The sequence below is a fragment of the Gymnoscopelus microlampas genome (genome assembly GCF_963454915.1).
Source record: "Gymnoscopelus microlampas genome assembly, chromosome: 15".
Taxonomy (NCBI): domain Eukaryota; kingdom Metazoa; phylum Chordata; class Actinopteri; order Myctophiformes; family Myctophidae; genus Gymnoscopelus; species Gymnoscopelus microlampas.
Window position 1 is genome coordinate 45,763,207 of NC_139952.1, and position 22,500 is coordinate 45,785,706.

Genomic DNA, 22,500 nt, shown 5'->3' on the forward strand with positions numbered 1-22,500 from the left:
AGTTCATAACTCAAACACAAGTGTCAGACAGGGTACAGTGTGTTTGCGATCATGAGTTGTTTTGCAGAAGAACGTAAAGAAAGTTCGAACATGATTGATATGCAGAAAGCACGGCGGAGAGACGAACACAGAGCATTGGCTTCTCAGATCATCGGACCTCCCACACCAACACTTTCTGAACAAATGACACTGAGCATCCCCTCTAATCGCTACATCCAACCCATGCCATCTGGACGAAGATAAAGAACCTTGAAGTGGGAAAAGGTTCGTTTTAGCAGGAGTTTTGTCCCCTCAGCCATCGTGGCATTAAACAAAGTGCCTTGCCGATAGGATGGTTTTTCTGTGTATAGTGGGGATCTCATGTAGGGCCCTTATCTTGCGCGCCACGCCTTACCCCTTATCCCTAAATGTTTTTGCCATTTTTTACTTTACTTTTTTTTTACATTATAAAATAGTTCAAATAGCTGATTTACAAGCTCACAAAGTGTCAATCAGGGGTCATCACCATGCTGGCTTGTGGTGGACATTTTTTCTTAAATTCCATTTTTGCCATGGACAAATTGAGCGGACAATAATATCACCAGAAACACATAAAGAGCTAACCAACCCTGAATGACCATAACATGTCTGTAACTCGGAGAGTGTACAAATGGACCCAAATGTCCGTATGCACGGACACATGTGTCCGTGTACATATGGACATATTGATGACCCCTGGTGTCAATGTAGATCGGCTAGTTGAACTATTTTAAAATGCTTTTCAAAATAGTAAAAAATGGCAAAACAAAAAATTATAATTAGGGATAAGGGGTAAGGCGGCAAGCAAGATATTGTTTTGGTGTCATTTTGTGCTACATGGTTATGTTTTTCTGTTGAACAGCCTGAAGACAAATATCCCCGTGGGGAAAATAACAACCTTTTATTATTATTATTCACCACACCGGCTGTGTCCTCGTCTTTCTTGGTTTATTGACATTTTTGTTGGAGTAAACAGTCTCTGTGTTAGACGTATCATGCACACAGTCAGGCTTATTCCTATGTTCATTTGCGCTGTTGACAATAATAGTGAGACGGTGTGGAAGGTTGTTTTAAATCCATGCGCTACTGTGTTGTTCCACAGTTGAAGGCTCTCTCTCGCGGGCACAAACGTGCACGTACTGTACGTCACGTGCATGTGCATGTGCATGTGCATGTGCATGTGCATGTGCGGGGCTTGAGGCGTGCGTGCAGCAAAAAAAAAAGCTTAGCTCCACTCCGTGTTAATTTTGACAACACATTTTTATTTCGTTTTAGTCATAGTTTTTGTCATTTGAAATGTTTTAGTTTTAGTCGACTAAATCAACAGTTCATTTAGTCGACAAAAACAACATTTTGGCGGGCCGTGATGGGCGTCGTAATGCCTCATTTATACTTAGCTGTGTGCCGAAAATAGCCGATCTACAAGTGTCGCAGACTCGCACACGCGTTGTCGTGAGCTTGTAGATCGGCTATTTTCGGAGCGAGACACCGTGTGCAAAAACAAGCATAAAATGACTTGTCTTATAGTTCTACTGGATCTCTTCTCCACTAGTCTCCACTGTCATGCAGGTATAATATGAACATATCGGGATTGTTAATGGTTATGTCTGAGTCATAGTGACATGCCATGCCGGTATATGGGCATATCGGGTTTGTTTATGGTTATGTCTGAGTCATAGTGACATGCCATGCCGGTATATGGGCATATCTGGTTTGTTTATGGTTATGTCTGAGTGTTGTGAATATTATACAATGTATGTATGTGTGCAATACATGCGTGCGAACATGCCATCATCTCACACAACGCATGCGTTGTGACCTTTGACCACCTTAACGCGTCTTTGATTGTTCTGCAGTGGTGGAAAAAGTGTAGAGATACTCTGTTACAAGTAAAGTACGGAATCAAAAATGTACAAAAGCATTGGTAGCAAAATGTACTTAAAGTACCAAAAGTAGAAAGTACCCATTGAGCAGAATGTCTCATTTCACACAACTTTTCAAATGTTTAACATGTATAAAAATCTTTTGAAAATAGCCGATCTACAAGCTCACAATGCGTCGCGATGGGGGTGCAAAGCCATCTCTGACGGAGGGCCTCATAAAGTTAATTTCCTGTCCCTTTGACACTCTCACGTTTCTTGGTGAGACGTTAGTGTAGAACCGTTGACATGTTTACATAAAGGGCATGTGATCTACAAGATTCATCTACCAGCCGTCAGCACCCGTTGCTCAACTGTGACCACAGCACATCCTGAAGCCGTACATCTGTCTGTCAGACAGGCAGGTGGAAAGTAACTAAGTACAGTACATTTACTTAAGTACTGTACTTAAGTACAATTTTGAGGTATTTTTTACTTTACCGGAATATTTCCAGTTTTCAGTACTTTTACTTCTACTCCACTACATCTCAGAGGCAGAGTACTTTTTCCACCACTGCACCTAATAGAAGACTGATCAATGCCGGTACATAGAGGGAATTGCAGTATAGTCCAATCTGGAGGAAACAAAGGCATGATTAATTGCCATCTCCAGTTGTGTGGGTGGAAGACAGATAAGGTTTAACCTTGGCGAGGAGACGTAACCGGAGGAAACTGGTTTTGACAACAGAACCGATCTGTGCTGTGGAAAATAACCCTAAGGTTTCTTATTCTTTTACAGAGGAGCAAAATAATGAAGGCTGCCAAGGGTGCTGGGGGATGTGTGAATAACGTCTTCTTGGCCAAATATGATTGCTTCCGTTTTATTTTATCATTGGGTTTGAGAAAGATCCCGTTCATCCAGGTCTTTATGTCATCCAAACAGTCTAAACTAAAGAGTGGCTTAAATGGATCACTGGAGCTGGTTTGAACCCATTTAAGACTTGAGGCCGATTCAAAAAGGATTCTTCTAAATCCTAACAGGTTTTCTGAAAAACGTATGTTACTATATCAGTGGTGCTCAAACTTTTTTCATGTCAAGCCCCCCCAAAATTATATGTATTTGGCCATGGACCCCCACCTCAAAATATTTTTGTTCCAGGGACCTCCGGAAGCAAAGATTTGAGTTAAAAATGTTTGCTTTAAAAAATATATATACTAAATTAAAAGATTTGCACAAATGTTCTCGTTTTGTATAAAGCTCATAGCGCGGCACGAAGTGACGCGCTATGAGCTTGTAGATCTGCTATTTTTGAATAGCCAACCAAAGTGCTACACACACGCACACGCACACGCACACACACACACACACACACACACACACACACACACACACACACACACACACACACACACACACACACACACACACACACACATAAATACAATCTAAAATGACACAAATACTTTTTTACCGGTTTTAATGGGTTAAGAGGGAGGTAAACTCAAACGTTAATTTGGCATTGTATTAGTCAGTGGTTCTCAAAGTGGGGTCCGGGGACCCCCAGGGGTCCTTGGTGGGGTTCCAAGCGGAACCCCAGCAAAATTGTTGATAGTTAGGGATGGACCTTTACAGATCTGTAACTCTGGGAGTGTATTTGTACACCCTCAGAGTTACGGGTCATTTAGTCAGCTTTTAGCAATTTCAACACCCGACCGCGGGTGACAGTATTGCTGGCGATGGGCCTGCAATGGGAAAACAAGGAAAGGTGGGCACCAAAACATTCTGGGCACTAGGGAACACTGGGCACCTTGGATGAGCGGGAACTAGGGAAATGTGGGCACCAGGAAGACTGGGCACCGGGAAAACTGGGCACTAGGGAGAGTGGACACTAGGGCACTTTACGGGGAGAAGACTGGGCACCGGGAAAAACTGGGCACTAGGAAGAGCGGGCACTAGGGAAATGTGGGCACCTGAAGTCTTAGGTTTAGTGTCCACAGAAAGTGTTTTGCATGTGATAAAGATTTGACAAGTATATTTTTTTACTTTGGCAGTTGCTTGGGTGCTGTTATTTACAACCTGGCGTTAGCCGGCGTTCAACCCTGGACAATCACGTGTCCGGGGTTTGGCGAATAAAAGACAAAGCAATTGGGAATGTGTTACCATCATTTTTCTTTTGTTGTTGTTCTATATTTACGCAGGGTAGTAGCTGAGCACAAGTGCTCATTTTCAGCAACGCCCTGCACATAGAAACACACCGACAGACAGACAGACAGACAGACAGACAGACAGACAGACACATTAAATCCTGGGAGCTGACTAGTACAACCACAGTCTTATGCTGTTGGCCACTAAGCAGCTCCACTGGAGCAGTTAGGGTTCAGTGCCTTGCTCAAGGGCACTTCAGCGGTGTTGTTGGGGAAGTGGTGACCATACACTCACCCACTGCCCTACCATTGGTACGGATTGTTCCTTCCACACAAAACAATGGAAAGCAAGCCTTTAACGATGATAATGTGCTCATTCACAGGTGATCTAGCTACTCAATGCCAGGTAATAGGTGGCCATTAGCACGTTTGATCACAGCGTTTGAATATGTTTTCTAAAATAGCAGACCTACAAGCTCATAGTGCGGCACTCGGTGCCGCGCTATGAGCTTGTAGATCTGCTATTTTTGAATAGCCGAAGAAATCTAAAATGACACTGATGCGTTCCCGGTCTTAATGGGTTAATGTGTGAAGCCAATGCAAAGACGTCATGTCATGCAAGTTTCCACATGAGATCTGCTCTTACTATTTCAGCCTCCAAAGCAGGAACACGTTCGTGCACTGCACACACACACACACACACACACACACACACACACACACACACACACACACACACACACACACACACACACACACACACACACACACACACACACACAGAGCACGGTAATGCAGTCTCATAAGTGTTGAGAATGTCGTGTATTAGCCTGTATGGCTTATAGTTATGAAACAGTATGCAAGTAGAAACATAGAATAATACTAAAGAAATGTACTCTTGCTAAAGTAAGAATCATGAGTGACTTAGCCTAGTGCTTGCATAGTTTTATTTCTTTACCCAAAACCAGAATCACTAAAACACATTAAACAGGAATAAATACAGACATTAAGTTCATAGGAACAATACAGAGGCCACACAGAAGTAGATGGAAAATACCCCAAAAATGCCAAGTAACGATAAAGAGCGGTCAGAGATGATGACACCAGATATGAGTAGATAAGCATAGCTAAGAAAACAAAGGGCCCACGTTCATGACCGAGACATATGCTTTGTGGGCCCCAGCACCTGACAGTAAAATGATGTATGTGTGCACTTAACAGTAAAATGATTTATGTGCCTGATATATGTGTCTACAGTGGGTGAACAGAGAAAGTTGTGAAATCCCCTAAATACTGCACAAGAGCATCGTACCACGACCTAAAAATACTCTCATATAACGAATATAATAGACCAATTATTTGTTTACCAACATTGAGACTGGACTCACAGGTGATTGTTTCACGCAATCAATTCCCAACCTGTTGTTTCGGGGTGCGCTGGTTTCAGCACACCCCGACCCCTCTTGTGTGTTGGCTAGTGAGGCGCGTCCTAGCGAGACCTGATAGAATGGGTTTCATTGCGCGCATACTGGTTGCACGCATACTGGTTCTTATCAGTGTGACGTCGTCTGTTAAGGGGTCTATATAACAAGCAGGATATAGCATTTCTGCAAACCCAGTACATAGCGAAATTGAGTTGTTTTTCAGCAAAAGAACAAAAGAAGGTTGACGAAACTCCCACATACATCTGTCAACACCCACTCTGGAAGAAGACGCGTCCGGACATCGACCCGAGACAACTGTCATTCGTCAACAGACCTGAGTGACAACTCCCATCCATCAATGCTCAATCTACTGTTCAGAAATCATATATTAAGCTCTGTAGCTTTAGACTCCAGCATGTAAGACTTCATGCCCTTCTGCTGGTAGTACTTGTAAGAGGGACGTTAGTTTTCCATCCGTCAGAGCTCTGCTGTTGTTTGCTGTTTTCGTTGTATTTGCTGTACTTCAGGTTGTACCATTTAATCTCTTACATTCATTCTGTATTAGCATAGGTTCATCTTATACTGGACGTTACTTCATTGAATATTATTAAACAATTGGCTATTATAATTTAAACTAAACTGCCTGCCCTGGACATTGATTTCCTTTGGTTTCCTCCTATAACAATATCTGAACTCGTTGGGTTTTTCCCTTTCCCGAAAAATATTTTCGTTGGTGTAGAGGCACAGGAAAACCCTAACATAAGCAGTGCACCTAGTGCACCTAGTGCCCACTCTTCCTAGTGCCCAGTCTTCCTGGTGCCCAGATTTCCCTAGTGCCCACTCCCCCCCCCCCCCCCCCCCCCAAAGTGCCCACTCTTCCGGTTGCCCACCTTTCCCGGTGCCCATATTTCCTTAGTGCCCATGTCTTCCCAAAACGATGGTGCCCAGATTTCCATAATGCCCACCTTTCCTGTATTACAAATAATAGCCTATACATGGTGTAACCAAATGGACGCTTGGACACTTCGGGACCATTGTTGTTGTTATTGTTATTGTTATTATTAGCATGCAGTTATGTTTGAACTCCACTGCAGGAAACTCTGATTGGGTCTTCAGGGATTGATTGATTAATTCAGTGGTTCTCAACCTTTTCAGGCCACAAGTCACAACCGGCCAAAATAATCATATTTCGTAATCACATATATTTGAACTGGGGCCCCCCAGCGATGTGACGCATTGCGAGCTTGTAGATCTGCTATTTTCAAATGATTTGTATACATTTCATACATTTTTGAAAACTTGTGAAATGGGACATTCTGCACAATGAGTACGTTCTACTTTTGGTACATTTTGATACCAATACTTTTGTACTTTCACTCAAGTGAATTTAGAATTCCGGACTATTATTTGTCTTGTATAACAGAGTATTTCTACATTGCAGTGTTGATACTTTTACTTTTTAAGTAAACAATGCGAGTACTTTTTCCACCACTGTTATTATTATTATTATTTCATACCTTTTGATATCGATGTCTATTAGATCTCAGATGGATCTTGAAGGAGCCGATAGAGGGACAGTCCACAAGACAGATCTGACAGAAAGAAAAAAAACATAAACAACGCTCTACATCAGCTATAATACTAGTCCTACTGGAAAACAGCACAGTACAGTCACATTTAAAACATTTTAACACGAGAAAAAAATAAACAAAAAAACTGACAAGTGTATTAGTTCAGTGGTTCTCAAACTTTTTCATGTCAAGGACCCCTAAAATAATATGTATTTGGCTGCGGACCCCCATCTCAAAATATTTTGTTCCATGGACCTCCCAGAAGCAAATATTTGAGTTACAAATGTTCGCTTTAAAAACATATATATTCAAAGATTTGCACAAATGTTCCAAGATTTTTCAAAAATAGCAGATCTACAAGCTCATAGCGCGGCACTCGGTGCCGAGCTATGCGCTTGTATATCTGCTATTTTTGAATAGCCAAAGTATAAAAGGTTAAAGCGGGTCAAATTATTGTGATGCTATATTAACACATTTTGCTGGGGACCCCCTGGAACCCCTCCGGCTCCAAGGACCCCTGGGGGTCCCCGGACCCCACTTTGAGAACCAATGTATTAGTTAATGTTTCCCTACCTGACAGACTGAGAACAGTCCTGGAGGAGACATCATGATGAAAGTAATACTTTATACTTTCTAATCTAAACAGTTCCGACCAAAGCTGAACAGAGAAAACTCTTCATTCCTGCATCATGATGACTCATGGAGAGATAACGGTCCGTGTGTGTCTGATAATAAACTTATATATATAATATAAACCTATAGGCCTAATGCCAGTGATAAAAGTCACTTATTGGTTTGTTTTGCGCTGCAAACGGACCACCAATGCCATGTCTGTCTGTCTGTAGTGGTTCATGGGTTTTAAACAATGACTGAGGCATGGGAGGGGAGGGATCAGTCATATAGAGGCGGTGCCGGTGGCCTCCTAACCCCTCCCCAAAACAAAATACACATGGGCCAGTGGTTCTCAACCTGTGGGTCGGGACCTCCAGGTTCCCACACGGCCAGATGACAGTGAGGTGACAATTTAAGGACTTTTAAGACCTTTTTAAAACTTAAAAAAAAAGAAAGACAGAGAAGAAAAAGAGCATTATTGCGTCAAAAGTAATCAACAAACTATATAAAAACTGGTCAAACATTGGCCAAATTGAGACTGAGGCAAAATTGTGAAAATAGCAGATCTACAAGCTCACAACGCCTGGCAATGCCTAATCAAATGTGATTATTTTGGGGGGTCCCCAGTTCAAATATGATTATTTTGGGGGGTCCCCAGTTCAAATATTATTTTGGGGGGTCCCCAGTTCAAATATTATTTTGGGGGGTCCCTGTTCAAATATTATTTTGGGGGGTTGTGGCCTGAAAAGGTTGAAAACCACTGACATACTGTAGGCTATACTGTGGAGATGATAGGTTTCATTACAAGAAGTTAATATCCTGATGTTAGAAGTGGAATCAACAACCCAGATTAAATGCTCTCTAAATGATCATCTGTGTGGATCATTTGTAGGCTATATACTTCCACAGGCTATTGCACGCTTTACAAAGAAGTGATGCTTGTGAAAAATGATTTAGGCTGGGATTATTTGGCATTATTATTATGCCAATTATTATTATTTATTTACAAATGAATAAATATTATTTTATTTGTTTTATATTTTATTTTATTTGTAAATAAAATAAAATCTTTGTTTTGTAAAGACACAAATTTGTAAATAATAATGTATACATTGTTTGTGTATTTCTCATGAAATGTAAAAGTAAATCTGCAATAGGCAGCCATGGAAATTGGGCCTCTTCCCTCCTTCCTTCACAGGTGTTAGGTCTACCAATGATACTAATGAAGCCTCTGTTCCATTCTGGGTCAGGGTGCAGATATTGTGCATGTTGGCTCACTGGAAACACTCTGCTACACCAGTGGGTCTCAAAGTGTGGTCCAGGGACCCTATGGTTCCTTGAGGGGGTTCCAAATGACCCCTTACAGGTGTGTAACTCTGAGAGTGTACAAATGGAACCAAATTGGTTCCATTTGTACACTCTCAGAGTAAACAAATGGAACCAAATTGGTTCCATTTGTACACTCTCAGAGTAATAGTGGTCCTTGGGATGTAAAGGTTTGAGAACCACTGTGCTGCTCTAAATGGAACAGAGCCTTAATTAGTATCATTGGTAACACCCGTGAGGGAAGTAATGAAGAGGACCAATTTCTTTCCACAATATGGTTGCTGTGCATTGAGTCTATTCTGCATCATGTTATCAACGACAGCATTCGTTGTTTGCCTTACGAAAAGCCTACAGGTGGCTGTAATTCGAAACTGGCCCCTGTAGAAGTCAAAACCTAGTTCACACTCATTTAAGATTTCCACATAAATGTGCCAATGTCTTTGGCAATAACCTCCACTAGGTGGCAGTGTTGTTCGAGTTAGAAAGTAACTCTTTGAGTCTAGACTAGAGGCCATGAGGTCAGTGAAATGTTTGTTCTGCACAAGATCAGCCTCGATCTTGTCCTGCTTTCTTGCCTAGTAATAAGATTAAGTGCATCGCTTGTAAGTTCATTTTGTCTCATTGTGCTCTTCATTTGGTTAAAAATACATTGACATCAAGTCATGATGTTTGTATTAATAATGTTAAAATGCTAAGAAATGTGATATCCTAGTTTGCTTACCTGTATTATTGGGTAATGGTAATGCTAATTCAAGTGTTTAATATTTACATACTTGATTCAGTACATATTAATTCTGACTGTACTTTGAGGTATGGAGAACAGTGTTTTACTGTACATTTTCTGTTTCTGATGTTGTTAAAACAGAGCACAAGAAAGAGCAAGATAATCCTGTCTTCATGTCACACCCACCTCGCCAAGAATCCATTCACCAACCATGATGTCACTCACTGCGGGTGCAGTACGTTAGTCCGACAGCGCATTCCTCCGACAGCGCAGCGCTCCGACGTTTCCAATACTAAACCCGAACCAAACCCGCACCCTAACCCTAACCGCACGCGGATGCCACATAGTCGGAGAAAAGGTCTGTCGGATTAACGCATGCCTCCCCTCACGGCAGGGCTGCCAGGCTGCCAACCCTCCTGGATCCTGCAGGGAGTCGCCTGAATGTCGACCACATCTCCTTCTGGACTCCTGGATCATCATTTCTCCTGGATTTGGTATCAAACTCCCCAAATTCACCAGAACACAGAAGATTACATCTATGCAAAAAAAAAATCGGGGGGAGGACCCCCAAACCCCCTGCTTGGGGGGTGTGGTCAGTGTATGCAATCATACAGAGATATTCACTTTTAAGTAATGAGGTGAGGCTACAGTTCAGTGACTATCAAATGATGGTAACATTGTACCTCTAAGAGAAACTCTAGGGGATTTGAACTTCAGTGATTTTTAACATTATCCTCAAACACATTCTAGAGCGTTGGACTGTGCAAAATGTTGACCAATTACCCCAAATCACACCCCCCAAAATCTCCTGGATTCTGACAGTCCAATGTTGGCAACCCTGCTCAATGGGGAAACTGAAATGGGAAAAGTAGTAGCTACTATAGCTGCAGGTGACATTGCACGGCATCGAACAACTGAAGCATTATCAGAACATTCCGAGGCATCCCGCGGGTCAAAGGCCAGGTCAAAGGGCTCTCTTCCAGCATGGCCGCTGCTCCTCCCTGACGTGCCAAAGCAGAGGCTGCCTCTGTCAACAAGAATCACAACTCGAGGGTCATCATCGCCATGCTGGCTTGTGTGTGGGGGGGACACAAGCCAGCAAAAAAATATGTTTTTGCCATGGACATAGAAAATGAGTTGACGAACACTCTAGTTTCCCTTAAATGAACATATCAGGTCTGTAACTCTGAGTGTTCCATTTGTTCCATTTGACACTCTTGAGTTATGGGGGTCCTTGAAAATTGGTATCCCGACCCAACCTGAAAATGCATTCTGTTTAGAGACGGGGAGACCCCCGTTCAGGGTCCCCACACATTTTTAGCAATGAATTTCCAAAACTTTTCCAAAACTTTTCCAGAATATTTAGCCCAATTTCCAGGCCTATATAACAATCATTCAGCGCAATAATGTGTCTCTTACTCCTATGTACAATGCCCAAAGATAGGCAGTGTAGCAAAATAATAAATAAAAAACAATAAAAAGTAGGGTTGTCCGATATTGGCTTTTTTACCGATAACCGATATACCGATATTGTCCAACTCTTAATTACCGATACCGATATCAACCGATACCGATATATGCGGGGATTATTGTGATTAGGGTAAGCTCAAATTTCATATCACACACACCATATACAGTAAGAACTCCTGTAACTTATTTATAAAGCAAAAAAAAAAAAAAAAAAAAAAAATTTTTTTTTTTTTTTCAAAAACCGATACCGATATTTTCCCGATATCAATTTTTATGCTAATATCGGCCGATAATATCGGGAGGCCGATAAAATCGGACATCCCTAATAAAAAGTGTTTGGGGGTGGGGCACAGCCGCGAAACCTCGCTCAAATAGAGCCTGCGAGCGAAAATAGGAGGGGTGGACGACATCGTTGCACGGTTCGTTGTCGCTTGTGGTAGGTCAGGACGGTCTCATTCAAAAACATGTATTTTAATGAGATTTCATCGCCCGCTCGCGTCACGTCGCATCGCTGGCAGTGCGGATGGGGTGTTACACAGCCTGTTCGGCGAAAAACTACTTATGTTACATATTTCGTGTAATGTTATACATGTTTATGAAAAGGTTTTGTATTAAAAAAAATCAATAGCCAAAAACAATGCATAGACAAATATTTTTCCAGGACCCTTGATAAATTCCAGGACCTTTGATGAAGTTTGATCAATTCCAAACCTTTTCCAGTACTGGATTATTTCTTTTTTAATTTCAAAATATTTCCAGGAATTTCATGACCGTGGGGACCCTGCCCGTTAATGAAAAAAACACTATAGCAATGATTAGGCCTACAATCACAATATAGCTATTCAACACTTTTAACAAAGGTAAATTACCTTTTAATTTTTTATTCTATAAATCTTGTGCACAGTTTCCCCCTAATTTACACTACTACTTGTGACGTTATTAATATGCCTTCTGAGAAGCAGCAGAGCCATTGCTAGTCGGGTTGGTTTATGTGTAAACACTTTGTTTTTCCACACATACAGTAAATGCTGCAAACCAACCAAGTACTTTTCGCAGGAATAAAACACGTGAACCTACTTTAATGATTCAATCAATATATTGTTTTTCAAACACAGTAACTCACTGTTCAACATATACAAATACTCTCATGAGTGGGGCCCATTTATGGAAAGGATTTTTTTAATCTTGCACTGAATGCTGTAATCAAGATTAAAACCAAAAAGGCTTGAAATATTTCACTTTGTTAAATGAATCTAGAATATTGTAAGTCTCACACATTGAATTACATTACTACAACCTTTCCATGATATATATATATATATATTTTTTTACATGCACGTGTATATAACCTTTAACAAACAGGGGTTAGGTTACAAAAAAAAACAGTAACCCCATCTCAATATAAAACAAAACAATATAAACAAATGTAGGCTGAAAAGACACAAATGCCGTTTATGACATGACTCGCACACAAATAAGGTCATAAACATAAGAAACTAAATGTTGCACACCAATAGCAAAAAAACAAAACACTTGTGCAGACACTTAGCGCTGCTTAGCAGCGAGCGGAAGCCGGGGCATCAAGTGTGTCAGCTGGCTGTGGGGCAGATCACAAAAAATACAGTTTGTCTGCCAGCTGGCTGGACGGCTCAGCATGTAGATGCTGGCCAGCCAGGAACGCCAGCTTGTGGGCGTACCTGCACGGTGCCGGGACACGCATAGTCCCTGGCCTATGGGGGGTACAGAGGAAAACATCTTCTTTTTAAAAGCGGGAAACCGGTTTGCAAAAACAGGGTTCACATGTCTTATCGTTGCTGTCGGGCAGAAAGCTCTGATCTCCATGTTCTAACTGTATTCTGTCACTGTAGCAATGTACCTAAAACAAACTGTTTTACTGATGTGTTTACCGACAAGATCAAATCACTTTGCTAATTGCAACACTACTTTTGTAGTATATCGATATCGTGTTGAATCTCTGTGTGCTTGTTTCTATGTGGGAAGAACAAAATGACGCCTTAAAGATAGATTGGGTGAGCATAAAACTACCGTACCATCCGAACAAACAACCCAAATTACCCCATGGCTGTTCACTATAATGGAGAAGGATATGGGAGCCCCTCCTCTCTTAACGCTGTGGTCTTAGAAGTCATCCCTAATGACATTAGAGGTGGTGATAGATTTTTTTTAAAACTGCTTCAAAAGGGAGACTTTCTGGATTGTCACTCTACAAGCTCCGGGCCTAAATTATGAAGTTGACTTTTTGCCGTTCTTATATCCCGATTCTCTGATATTGTGATTGGGCATTTTTTGTCTCCCCGGGTTAAGCTAGCCAAGTTTCAGGTGGATAAGTCACTGATGATTTTATTCTACAGAGCTTTCATAGAGTCTGTTATTTCATTTGCTGCCATTTGTTGGTATGGAAACCTTGGCATTAGACAGAAAAATGCCCTTAACGGGGTTGTGAGGGGGGCTAGCAAGATTGTGGGGGTACAATTTAGCTGTCGGAGTCATATATATGACCAGCAGGTGCTTAAGAAAGCATCTTCTATTAGGGCAGACAGCTCTCACCCCCTAAATTCTGAATATGAATTATTGCCTTCTGGCCAAAGGTTAAAGACCCCGGCAGCTAAAAACAATAGGTACAAATTCTCATTTGTAACTACTTCCATTCGTACCATCAATAATAGCAGCAGGAGGAGGTAGCTATGAGTAGCTATTATTATCTGGATCTTGTGATTATGTCTATGTGTGTCTTGTGTATGCATGTTTACTGTGTGTTGGAGTTTCTTACTATCTGCTGTAACAAATTGCCCAGTTTGGGACATAATAAACTTGAACTTGAACTTAACTATTGGTGTTGGTTTGGTCACATGTGGTGTGCATTATGTATTTATTGTTCTGCATGCGATGGCGTCTGCTGTGGATGTTAAGGCATCCTCTGATGTGTGATGTATTCATTGGTCGGTGATAAATAGAATTTCATCTCTTATGTTTATCATTTGTATGTTTGGAGTGTTATTAAAGCATTGTCTTGTCATTAAAGATACAGTTCATAATCTTCTTTGAGTTTTTCCATAGCAGTAACACTTGCATGTGTCAGCATGACCTTAAACTGAAACTGTGTTAAAGATGATATCATATTATTGTAACCCTGTGCTGGTCGGGTGCCTGGTACAGAAAGATATGGTCAGAGCACAGGGCTCTTTTCTCTTTAATGATGTACCAAGCTCTCTCTTCCTCCCTTGAGGGGAGTGACTTACTGACTGTATGTAAACTGTTGCTTTACTCTGTATATCTCAGAATGCATTCTCTGACTCTGTATTCCGTATTCTCTTCTCATATTTGGTTCTGCATCACGTCACGTTTTTTGGTGAATTGACGCCCTACTTGATCATACTACAGCGTCACACAAAAGCATCAGATCTACAAGCTCGAAACGTGGCGCAAAGCGACACGTTTTGAGCTTGTAGATCTGCTACTTTTGATGCTTTTGAATTTGAATCCTGAAAAGTAACAGTTTTGGACATATGAGGTTTCCACCCGACACACAATATTATATACAGTAAGGTTCATATTTGATAACGTACTGTAAACATGTAATATGTTTTAGGGGTGCAATGATTTAATGCTACATTCACCGGTCTACATTACGTGTTAACAGTTATGTTGAACCCCCCAGACAGGAGAAAACTGAAACGTTATTACTTTTGCAAGTGGTCTGGTGCGAGGTTGGCTGTGTTTAACACGCATACGTAGTGTGTAGGCAGTCCACAGCCCTGGAGGATTGTATGAGCCATCAGATAGAAGTCCACCCTGGGTAAAAAACAAACAAACACTACATTACTTTTATGGTTGGCTGTGAGCAACAATATATTTTTTTCTACCTAAAATAAATGATGCATCAATAGCAACAACCTTCCATTTACAAGCAGCACATTCCTGCTGACATTTATAGACAATTTGATAGACTAATGAGCATAACCTGTGTGGCTGTTATTAGCTTCCTCCCTCTTGACACAGGAATTAAAGGTCTTGTCACAATGCTTTCTGCTTCAAGATGAGAAAGCCTGGGAACAAGTTCAAATAGTCTCCCAAGACCAGACAATTGGAGATCTTTAAATGCAAGATAGTTGCTAGAACAGCAGCTAACAAACCTACAACTCTATCCTTGCCCCAATAGGAAGGGCCAGCTTAAAGAGTTAGGATTATTTCTACAATGCTGATGTTTTTAACTACTTTAATCCACGTAGCCTTTTTTCCCCCTCTATACTAAATCTCTTTGCCGGAAATAGCCAAGCTACAAATCCATATTAAGTTGTGTTGTGACGCATAGAGGGCTTGTAGAGGTGCCATTTTCACTGAATGTTTGTCGATGATGACATGCCCAGAAGAATATCTACATATTTTAACTCTAATTGCTTTAGTTTAGTTTTAAGGGGGTGTACTGTAAGTGATATTTCTCTGTTGAATAAAGTGTACCTAGTGGCTCTCAAAGTGGGGTCCGGGGACCCCCAGGGGTCCTTGTGGGTCCACAGCAATATTAGTTAATATAGCATCGAAATCAGTTTAACCACTTTAATGTGTGCAGACATTTGAAAATAGCTATCTACTAGTTCCCCCAGTGTGATGTTTTGTGAGCTTGTAGATCTGACATTTTCTAAATAATCTTGGGGGAAAAAAAGTGTAACATTGGGATGTCTTATTTTAACATCACAAATCTTTTTATGGGCATTCCTGGCACCAAATATTTTTAGAAGGGAGTCCACGGCCAAATACACATTAATTCAGGGGTCCTTGACATGAAGGAGTTCGAGAACCACTGCTGTAACCACATACAGAGCACAGGATGGTTTATTAAAAAAGAACCAGGACTGACCAGTCTCTGTGGGTCACCGTGTGATCCAGAACGGTGCCAGGCGGAGGGGACCCAAAGTGACTTCCACTGATGGAGTACAGGGTGGTGCTGATGCGTTTCTGGACCACCAGGAAGGTCAGCTTGGGCTCGTAGTTGGGGAACGTCTCGAAGCATTTCAGCAGCTGTGGGATCTCGTAGTGCTCCACAGCATTGAGCTGACCGTCGCCCACGCCGTCCCGGAAAACACCACGATCTTCTCCGGTAAGCTGTGGTTCATCTGTAAAGTCATACATACTGATTTATATACTTTTATGTAATATTGAATTGGCCCTTGGGGCCCTTGCTTCACTAAGGCTTAGAGGGCTATCCAAGTAAGGCTGCATTTATTTATTTTCTTAATGCAATGAAATAACAATAGATCTCAGTGGTCAACCGGCCAGCCCTAGATGTCTGTTTCAACTCTCCAGCTTCATAACTCTCAGACTTTTTGATATTGCATTATTATTCAAAATTCATATCATCACAATGGTGATGAAAATACAATATCTGTCGTTATATTGTACATTAACAGAGCTGTTAATGTAGCACAGTCTTTGCGGAACATGTCCCACCTAACGTTTTGCTGCTTGTATATGTATTAGTGAGTGACAATCTTGAATTAATCAAAATGCTATTTTCTTGATTCATTCAATACGTTGTGCAGCCCTGCTAACAGGTTGGGGCAGACTTTGATCTTAAACCAACAGGGGCTGACAGATGGCTTCAGAGGTGAGGGTCTCTAAACCACCACTGCCACCTGCTGGCTACAGTATGTGTTTGAGACACATGTAGTTTTTACTGGGTTAAAAGGTCTTACTTTTAACCCAGTAAGACCTGGAAGACCACTGCCAACCGGTCCGCTGTCATCAAATTATTGGCTTAGGAATGCGATAAAAACTATCCATAAATTCATGTCTCCATGGGGTGACTAATCCATAGGGTGAACTATCTCTCTAATAAAGTATTCAATCTATCAAACAGAGAAAACGTTATTAAGAGTCTGTAATATTAAACAAACACTTTTGTAAAACTCACCTACTGGTGGGCCTCCTCTGCCCCATGAAGTGTGTAAAGGCTCAATGCCCATACCTCTGAATATGGGCTACCAGAGCGGACCCTCTGCCATGAGTGGGCACGTCACCCTGTGTGTGCATACAGAAAAGGATGGAGAGAAAAAATAAGCAGTTATAATAGAATTTCATATCTTGTTTAAAAAACTAAACAGACTGACATAAGTATAATAAGGATGTACAATCATGTTGTCTTACACTGCTTGTCCTAATGCCGGCAGGAAGCCCTCTGGCAAATCCCACGGGAGGCTCAGTGGCTACAGGGCCTCCTCGTCCAATTTGCAATGGCACTGTATCAGCGGCAAGAGGCGCTCCTCGCCCAATCTGCACTGGCAGTCTTCTTCTTCTTTGGTGTGTCATCAGATGTCCAGTTCAGTAGCGTACAGCCACGCCCTCGTCTCAGGTCCCACATCGAAGATGGCCGGCCTCCGAGAGTGGTTTGTACAGACTGTGGACAGACTGTGATTATGTGCTCAGCGGTCTGCTCCGGCTCCCCACACTCGCATGCTGCTCCGTCCGCCAGGCCCCACTTCCTCATGGACGTTTTGAAGCATCCGACCCCGGTTCGGCAGGCGGTTCAGCAGGGTCCATTGCCGGCGTGGCAGTTCCTCTCCTTTAATGCAGCCTCCCGGATCCTGGATGTAACGGTGGATGCGCGTGGGCCCGGCCGACTCACACTCCTGCTTCCTGGCTGCCACCAGCCATGCCTCTGAACACAGGTCCTCAGGGATGGACCTGAGCAGCTCTTGTACCGCCTTGTTGTACGGGTGGCGGGACTTGAGTCTATCTAGAGGCAACATTGTTGTGGTGGTGTCGTGCAGGACATGCCAGTCATGTCTACGGGCTTTCCTTGCAAGGGCGAGGGTAGCAGCCTCTCGTCGGAGGCCGGCCGGGGCAATTCCCACTAGAACTGGCAGGTGGAATACAGGGGTGGGCTTCAGGCAGCCAGTTATGGTCCGAAGAGCGTTGTTTATGGCAACGTCGACCTTCCTGGCATGTGGGCTTCTGCACCAGACAGGGGCACAGTACAGTACTCAGCTGCGGAGAAGACCAGGGCTTGCGTGGAGATTCGAAGCACCTTGGCGGATGCACCCCAGCTGGTACCGGCAAGACGTCGGATTAGTGAGACCCTTGATGACACTGTCACTTCTTCAAGGTGTTGTTTGAAGGAAAGTGTCTAGAAGTGTCTGGAACTCCTAGCACTTGTTGTTGACAAATACATCCAGTTCCCTTCTTGCTTCGCGGTTGTTGAGGTGGTAAGCAGCAGACACTGTCTTGCCAATGCTGAGCTGTAGGCGCCACTTGCGCAGATAGGCTGCAAGGACACCCATATCCTGGTTTAGGCCGACTTCCATCGCCTCCCATGTTGGTCGTCGCATCATGATGGCCAGGTCATCTGACAGTGAACCTGTGGGTAAAGGGGCTCCTCTCCCAAATTGCGCTGGAACAGCATCGGTAGAGGGTCTCCTCGCCCCGATTTGCGCTGGCACAGCATCGGCGGCAAGAGGGGCTCCTCGGCCAAATTGCACTGGCAGGGTCCCGGTGGGTAAAGGACCTCCTCGCCCCATTTGCATGGGCAGTGAATCACCGGGGGGGGAGGAAAGCTTCGGGCTCTTCCAATGCCAGCCCCGTCGGTGAAGAATGACAGGCCTCTGGCACGTCCTACGGGACCCGGCTCTTCGGTTGGAAGCCCTCGCCCCAGCTGCTGCTGCCGCCGCCGCCAGGGGAAGCGCGTAGCCCCCGGGAGTCCGGGGAAGGAAGGCCTGTTTGGCTCCATTTGAAATCACTTGTGGTTTTCTACAAAAAAAAGAGGGAGAAAAAAGGGGGAAAAAAACATTAAGACCGGGAATGCATCGTTGTCATTTTTTATTCCATTTTTTTTGGCTATTCAAAAATAGCAGATATACAAGCTCGTAGCTTGTAGATCTACTTTTTTTTTTTAATCTTGAACATTTGGGCAAATCTTTAAACATATACATATTTAAAGCTAACGTTTTTTTTTAACTCAAATCTTTGCTTCTGGGGGGGTCTCTGGAACAACATATTTTGAGATGGGGGTCGGCGGTCAAATACATATCATTTTGGGGGGTCCTTGACATGAAAACGTTTGAGAACCACTGATATAGAAACATGTTTTTCAAAAAAGGGTTTAGAGGACATTTGTAGAATCCCCAGAAGCAAAGATTTGAGTTACAAATGTTTGCTTAAAAAATATATATAAATATATATTCAATGATTTGCAAAAATGTTCACGATTTTTCAAAAATAGCAGATCTACAAGCACTATCCTGTATCCCTCACATGATGGCAGACTTCCAACTAAGGGGTTCCACAGTTCCAGGGACCACTCACTCCCCAGCAACATGAGAAACAGTTTAAACTCTTTTAGAAACACTGAATTAAGGCACTAGTTCTAAAAGGGTCCTTGAGGGGGTCCAGGCAGGGACCACTCCCCAGCAATATGAGGAGCAGTTTAAACATTTAGCCCCATTTCATGTTTAGAGGCCAGGGCCATTCGAAAAATTGCAGATCTACAAGCTCACAAGGCAATGAGAAGCATATTATGAGATTAGATTATCCCATTGTACTGTACAGGGGTCCCTGGTTCAAAATCTTTTCAAATGATGGTTTGTAGTCAAATACATGGTCAATACAATGTCTGCACTGCATGTTTCATGTCAACACACAGATGAAAACGTTTGAGTCACTGCAATTATGTAGGCCTATTCCCTCTCATTTCAACAAAGGTTCGCCTTTCAGTGGTTTATAAAAAAGCTAAACAAATTAACAACTTTTACAGTTACTTGGTCTACAATTGCAACATTATTATTTTTAATTACATATTTACTTGAGTCACTGCATTGGTCTGGCTTTGGATAAGACGGTCATCATCTGTGATGACCGTCTTAGATAATCTTCAAAATAGTGTTTGCACTGTCTCCCTTTTTGGCCCATACATCTACATAAAGGTTCAGATTTCAAATATAAAGTGCTGACCTCATGGCCATGGATGTTATAATTATGTACGGGCCCTTAGTTAGAAGTACTCGTATCCTCCGTATTAGCATTTTAATCTGATCGATGGCCAATTTCTGTTTCAGTTATAATGTATCAGAGTGCAATACACCTCCCAACCGATAGGGTCACGTAGTTGAAAGCAAAAGCAGAAAATACGGACAAATGGCCACCAATCGGATTAAAATGCTTTTTATTGAACAATACGGAATATACAGGTACTTCTGAGGGCCCGTACATAATCATAACATCCGTGGCCATGGGATCAGCACTTTATATTTGAAATCTGAACGTTTATGTAGATCTAAGGGCCAAAAAAGGAGAAAGTGCAAACACTAATGTCGAAGATCATCCAAGACTGTCATAATATATGAACAGGGCTATTAGTAGGCCTATTCTCTCGTCATTTTGACACAGGTTTCACCTTTCAGTGGCTTATTCAAAGTAAAGCTAACAATATACAGTTACTTGCTCTACAATTGCAACATCGTTATTTTTAATAACACATTTACTTACTCAGGTTTATTTACATGGGTTGGTGACGTCACGTGATCCAACTATCACTGCTCCCCAGCTTTACTAATTGCAACTTATTTGCAACACGTGCCGAGGCTAAGTTACCAACAACCAAATATCACTTTGTAATAAAGTTTACGTCACCATTTTACAAGTTTAAACGGAACGATAGACTTTAGCAAATGGTTTATAGTATAACATGAACAAAGCTCAGAGGACAGAAAACCTTTTCCTGTCTTTCACTGACTGATGCATGACGGGGACTCTGTTGTTGTCTCGAGTGTTGCCAGATATTGAGAGAAATAAGCAGTGGTGTAAAGTAACATTGAAGTACATTTTACTCAAGTGCTGTACTTTTAGTAACATTTTAGGTATTTTTTTTTTACTTTGCTGGAGTATTTCCAATTTTCAGAACTTTTACAAATAATAGGCAAATATTATACTTTTACTCCTCTACAATTATTTGAAAACATTAGTTTCTAGTTACTTTGTAGATTTGTATTATTATTAAAAATAGTAACCTCTTCAGCCCTATATCGGCCATTTGAAAATAGCAGATCTACAAGCTTAAAATGCCTCTCCATGCGATGCATTCATTGTGAGCTTGTAGATCTGCTATTTTTAAATGATTTATATACATTTTATACATTTGAAAACTTCTACTTTTGGTACTTTAAGTACATTGTGACACCAATACTTGTGTACTTTTTTTTCAATATTTTCGTTTAACTTGTAACAGAGTAGAGTAGCCTATTTCTAGATTGCAGTATTTGTAATTTTAAGTAAAACATTTGAGTGCTTTTCCCCCACCACTGACCACAACCACCAATATTTACAAGCGACTTTACAGGAAAAACAAGCCCTAAGTCGCTTATAAAAAGCAGACATGGCAACGCTGCTCGCGCTGTGGTCGGTGTGTTCACGAATCACATGTTGAGTAACCAGCTCGCTTCGTGATCCGGTCTAGAGCCCGCCTACTGTATCCGGTTATTTGCACGCGCACATACATGCGAGAAACGTTTCCGTATCCGGTATAGGAGCAACAGCTATGTTTTTATTGTATTTTATTTGACCACTGAAATACAGAACAGAAGGAGTTGTAAAAGAAAAGGCCAAGGACCCCTTAGCTGAGAGAGAGATGAAGCAGGGACCCCTTAGCTGAGAGAGAGATGATCGAAGCAGGGACCCCGAGAGAGAGATGAAGCAGGGACCCCTTAGCTGAGAGAGAGATGAAGCAGGGACCCCTTAGCTGAGAGGGAGATGAAGTAGGGACCCCTTAACTGAGAGAGAGATGAAGCAGGGACCCCTTAGCTGAGATAGAGATGAAGTAGGGACCCCTTAACTGAGAGAAAGATGAAGCAGGGACCCTTTAGCTGAGAGAGAGATGAAGCAAGGACCCCTAGCTGAGAGAGAGATGAAGCAAGGACCCCTAGCTGAGAGAGAGATGTAGCAGGGACCCCCTTAGCTGAGAGAGAGACGAAGCAGGGACCCCTTAGCTGAGAGAGAGATGAAGCAAGGACCCCTAGCTGAGAGAGAGATGAAGCAGGGACCCCCTTAGCTGAGAGAGAGATGAAGCCGGGACCCCTTAGCTGAGAGAGAGATGAAGCCGGGACCCTCTTAGTTGAGAGAGAGAGATGAAGCAGGGACCCCCTTAGCTAAGAGAGAGATGAAGCAGGGACCCCCACTACATATTGTATAAAATTGTGTTGCCCTGTATGAAAACAGAACGATAATAAACACACATGGGTCACAGCCATGCAGTTCTCAGTCAACTCTGTCTGTCTGAGTTCAGACATCCTACCAGTGTATGTCTGTGTAAGCGAGAGACTAAAGTTATTGTCTCGGGAACACATTCA

The 22,500-nt window shown here is 42.3% G+C and overlaps 2 protein-coding genes across 2 annotated transcripts in view; both read right to left on the minus strand.

Annotated features, from left to right (window-relative positions):
• LOC311061401 (zinc finger homeobox protein 2-like) overlaps positions 1-7,735 on the minus strand; it is a 12,586-nt gene extending 4,851 nt beyond the window's left edge. Inside the window, exons 1-2 of the mRNA XM_084080024.1 lie at positions 7,591-7,735; positions 6,964-7,038 (exon numbers count right to left, since the gene is read on the minus strand). Of these exons, the coding sequence (XP_083936150.1) occupies positions 6,964-7,038; positions 7,591-7,626 (111 nt within the window). The 5' untranslated portion in view covers positions 7,627-7,735. The remainder of the gene's footprint in view (positions 1-6,963; positions 7,039-7,590) is intronic.
• Positions 7,736-12,238: 4,503 nt separating this feature from the next.
• Positions 12,239-20,865, minus strand: LOC311061284 (piwi-like protein 2). Its single transcript, XM_084079841.1, has 6 exons — positions 20,645-20,865; positions 17,312-18,910; positions 17,079-17,185; positions 16,026-16,281; positions 14,855-14,962; positions 12,239-12,879 (listed from the first exon to the last, which is right to left on the minus strand). The coding sequence occupies exons 3-6, from the start codon at positions 17,128-17,130 to the stop codon at positions 12,759-12,761; spliced, it is 537 nt and encodes a 178-aa protein (XP_083935967.1). The 5' UTR covers positions 17,131-17,185; positions 17,312-18,910; positions 20,645-20,865; the 3' UTR covers positions 12,239-12,758.
• Between the last annotated feature and the right edge of the window lie 1,635 nt (positions 20,866-22,500).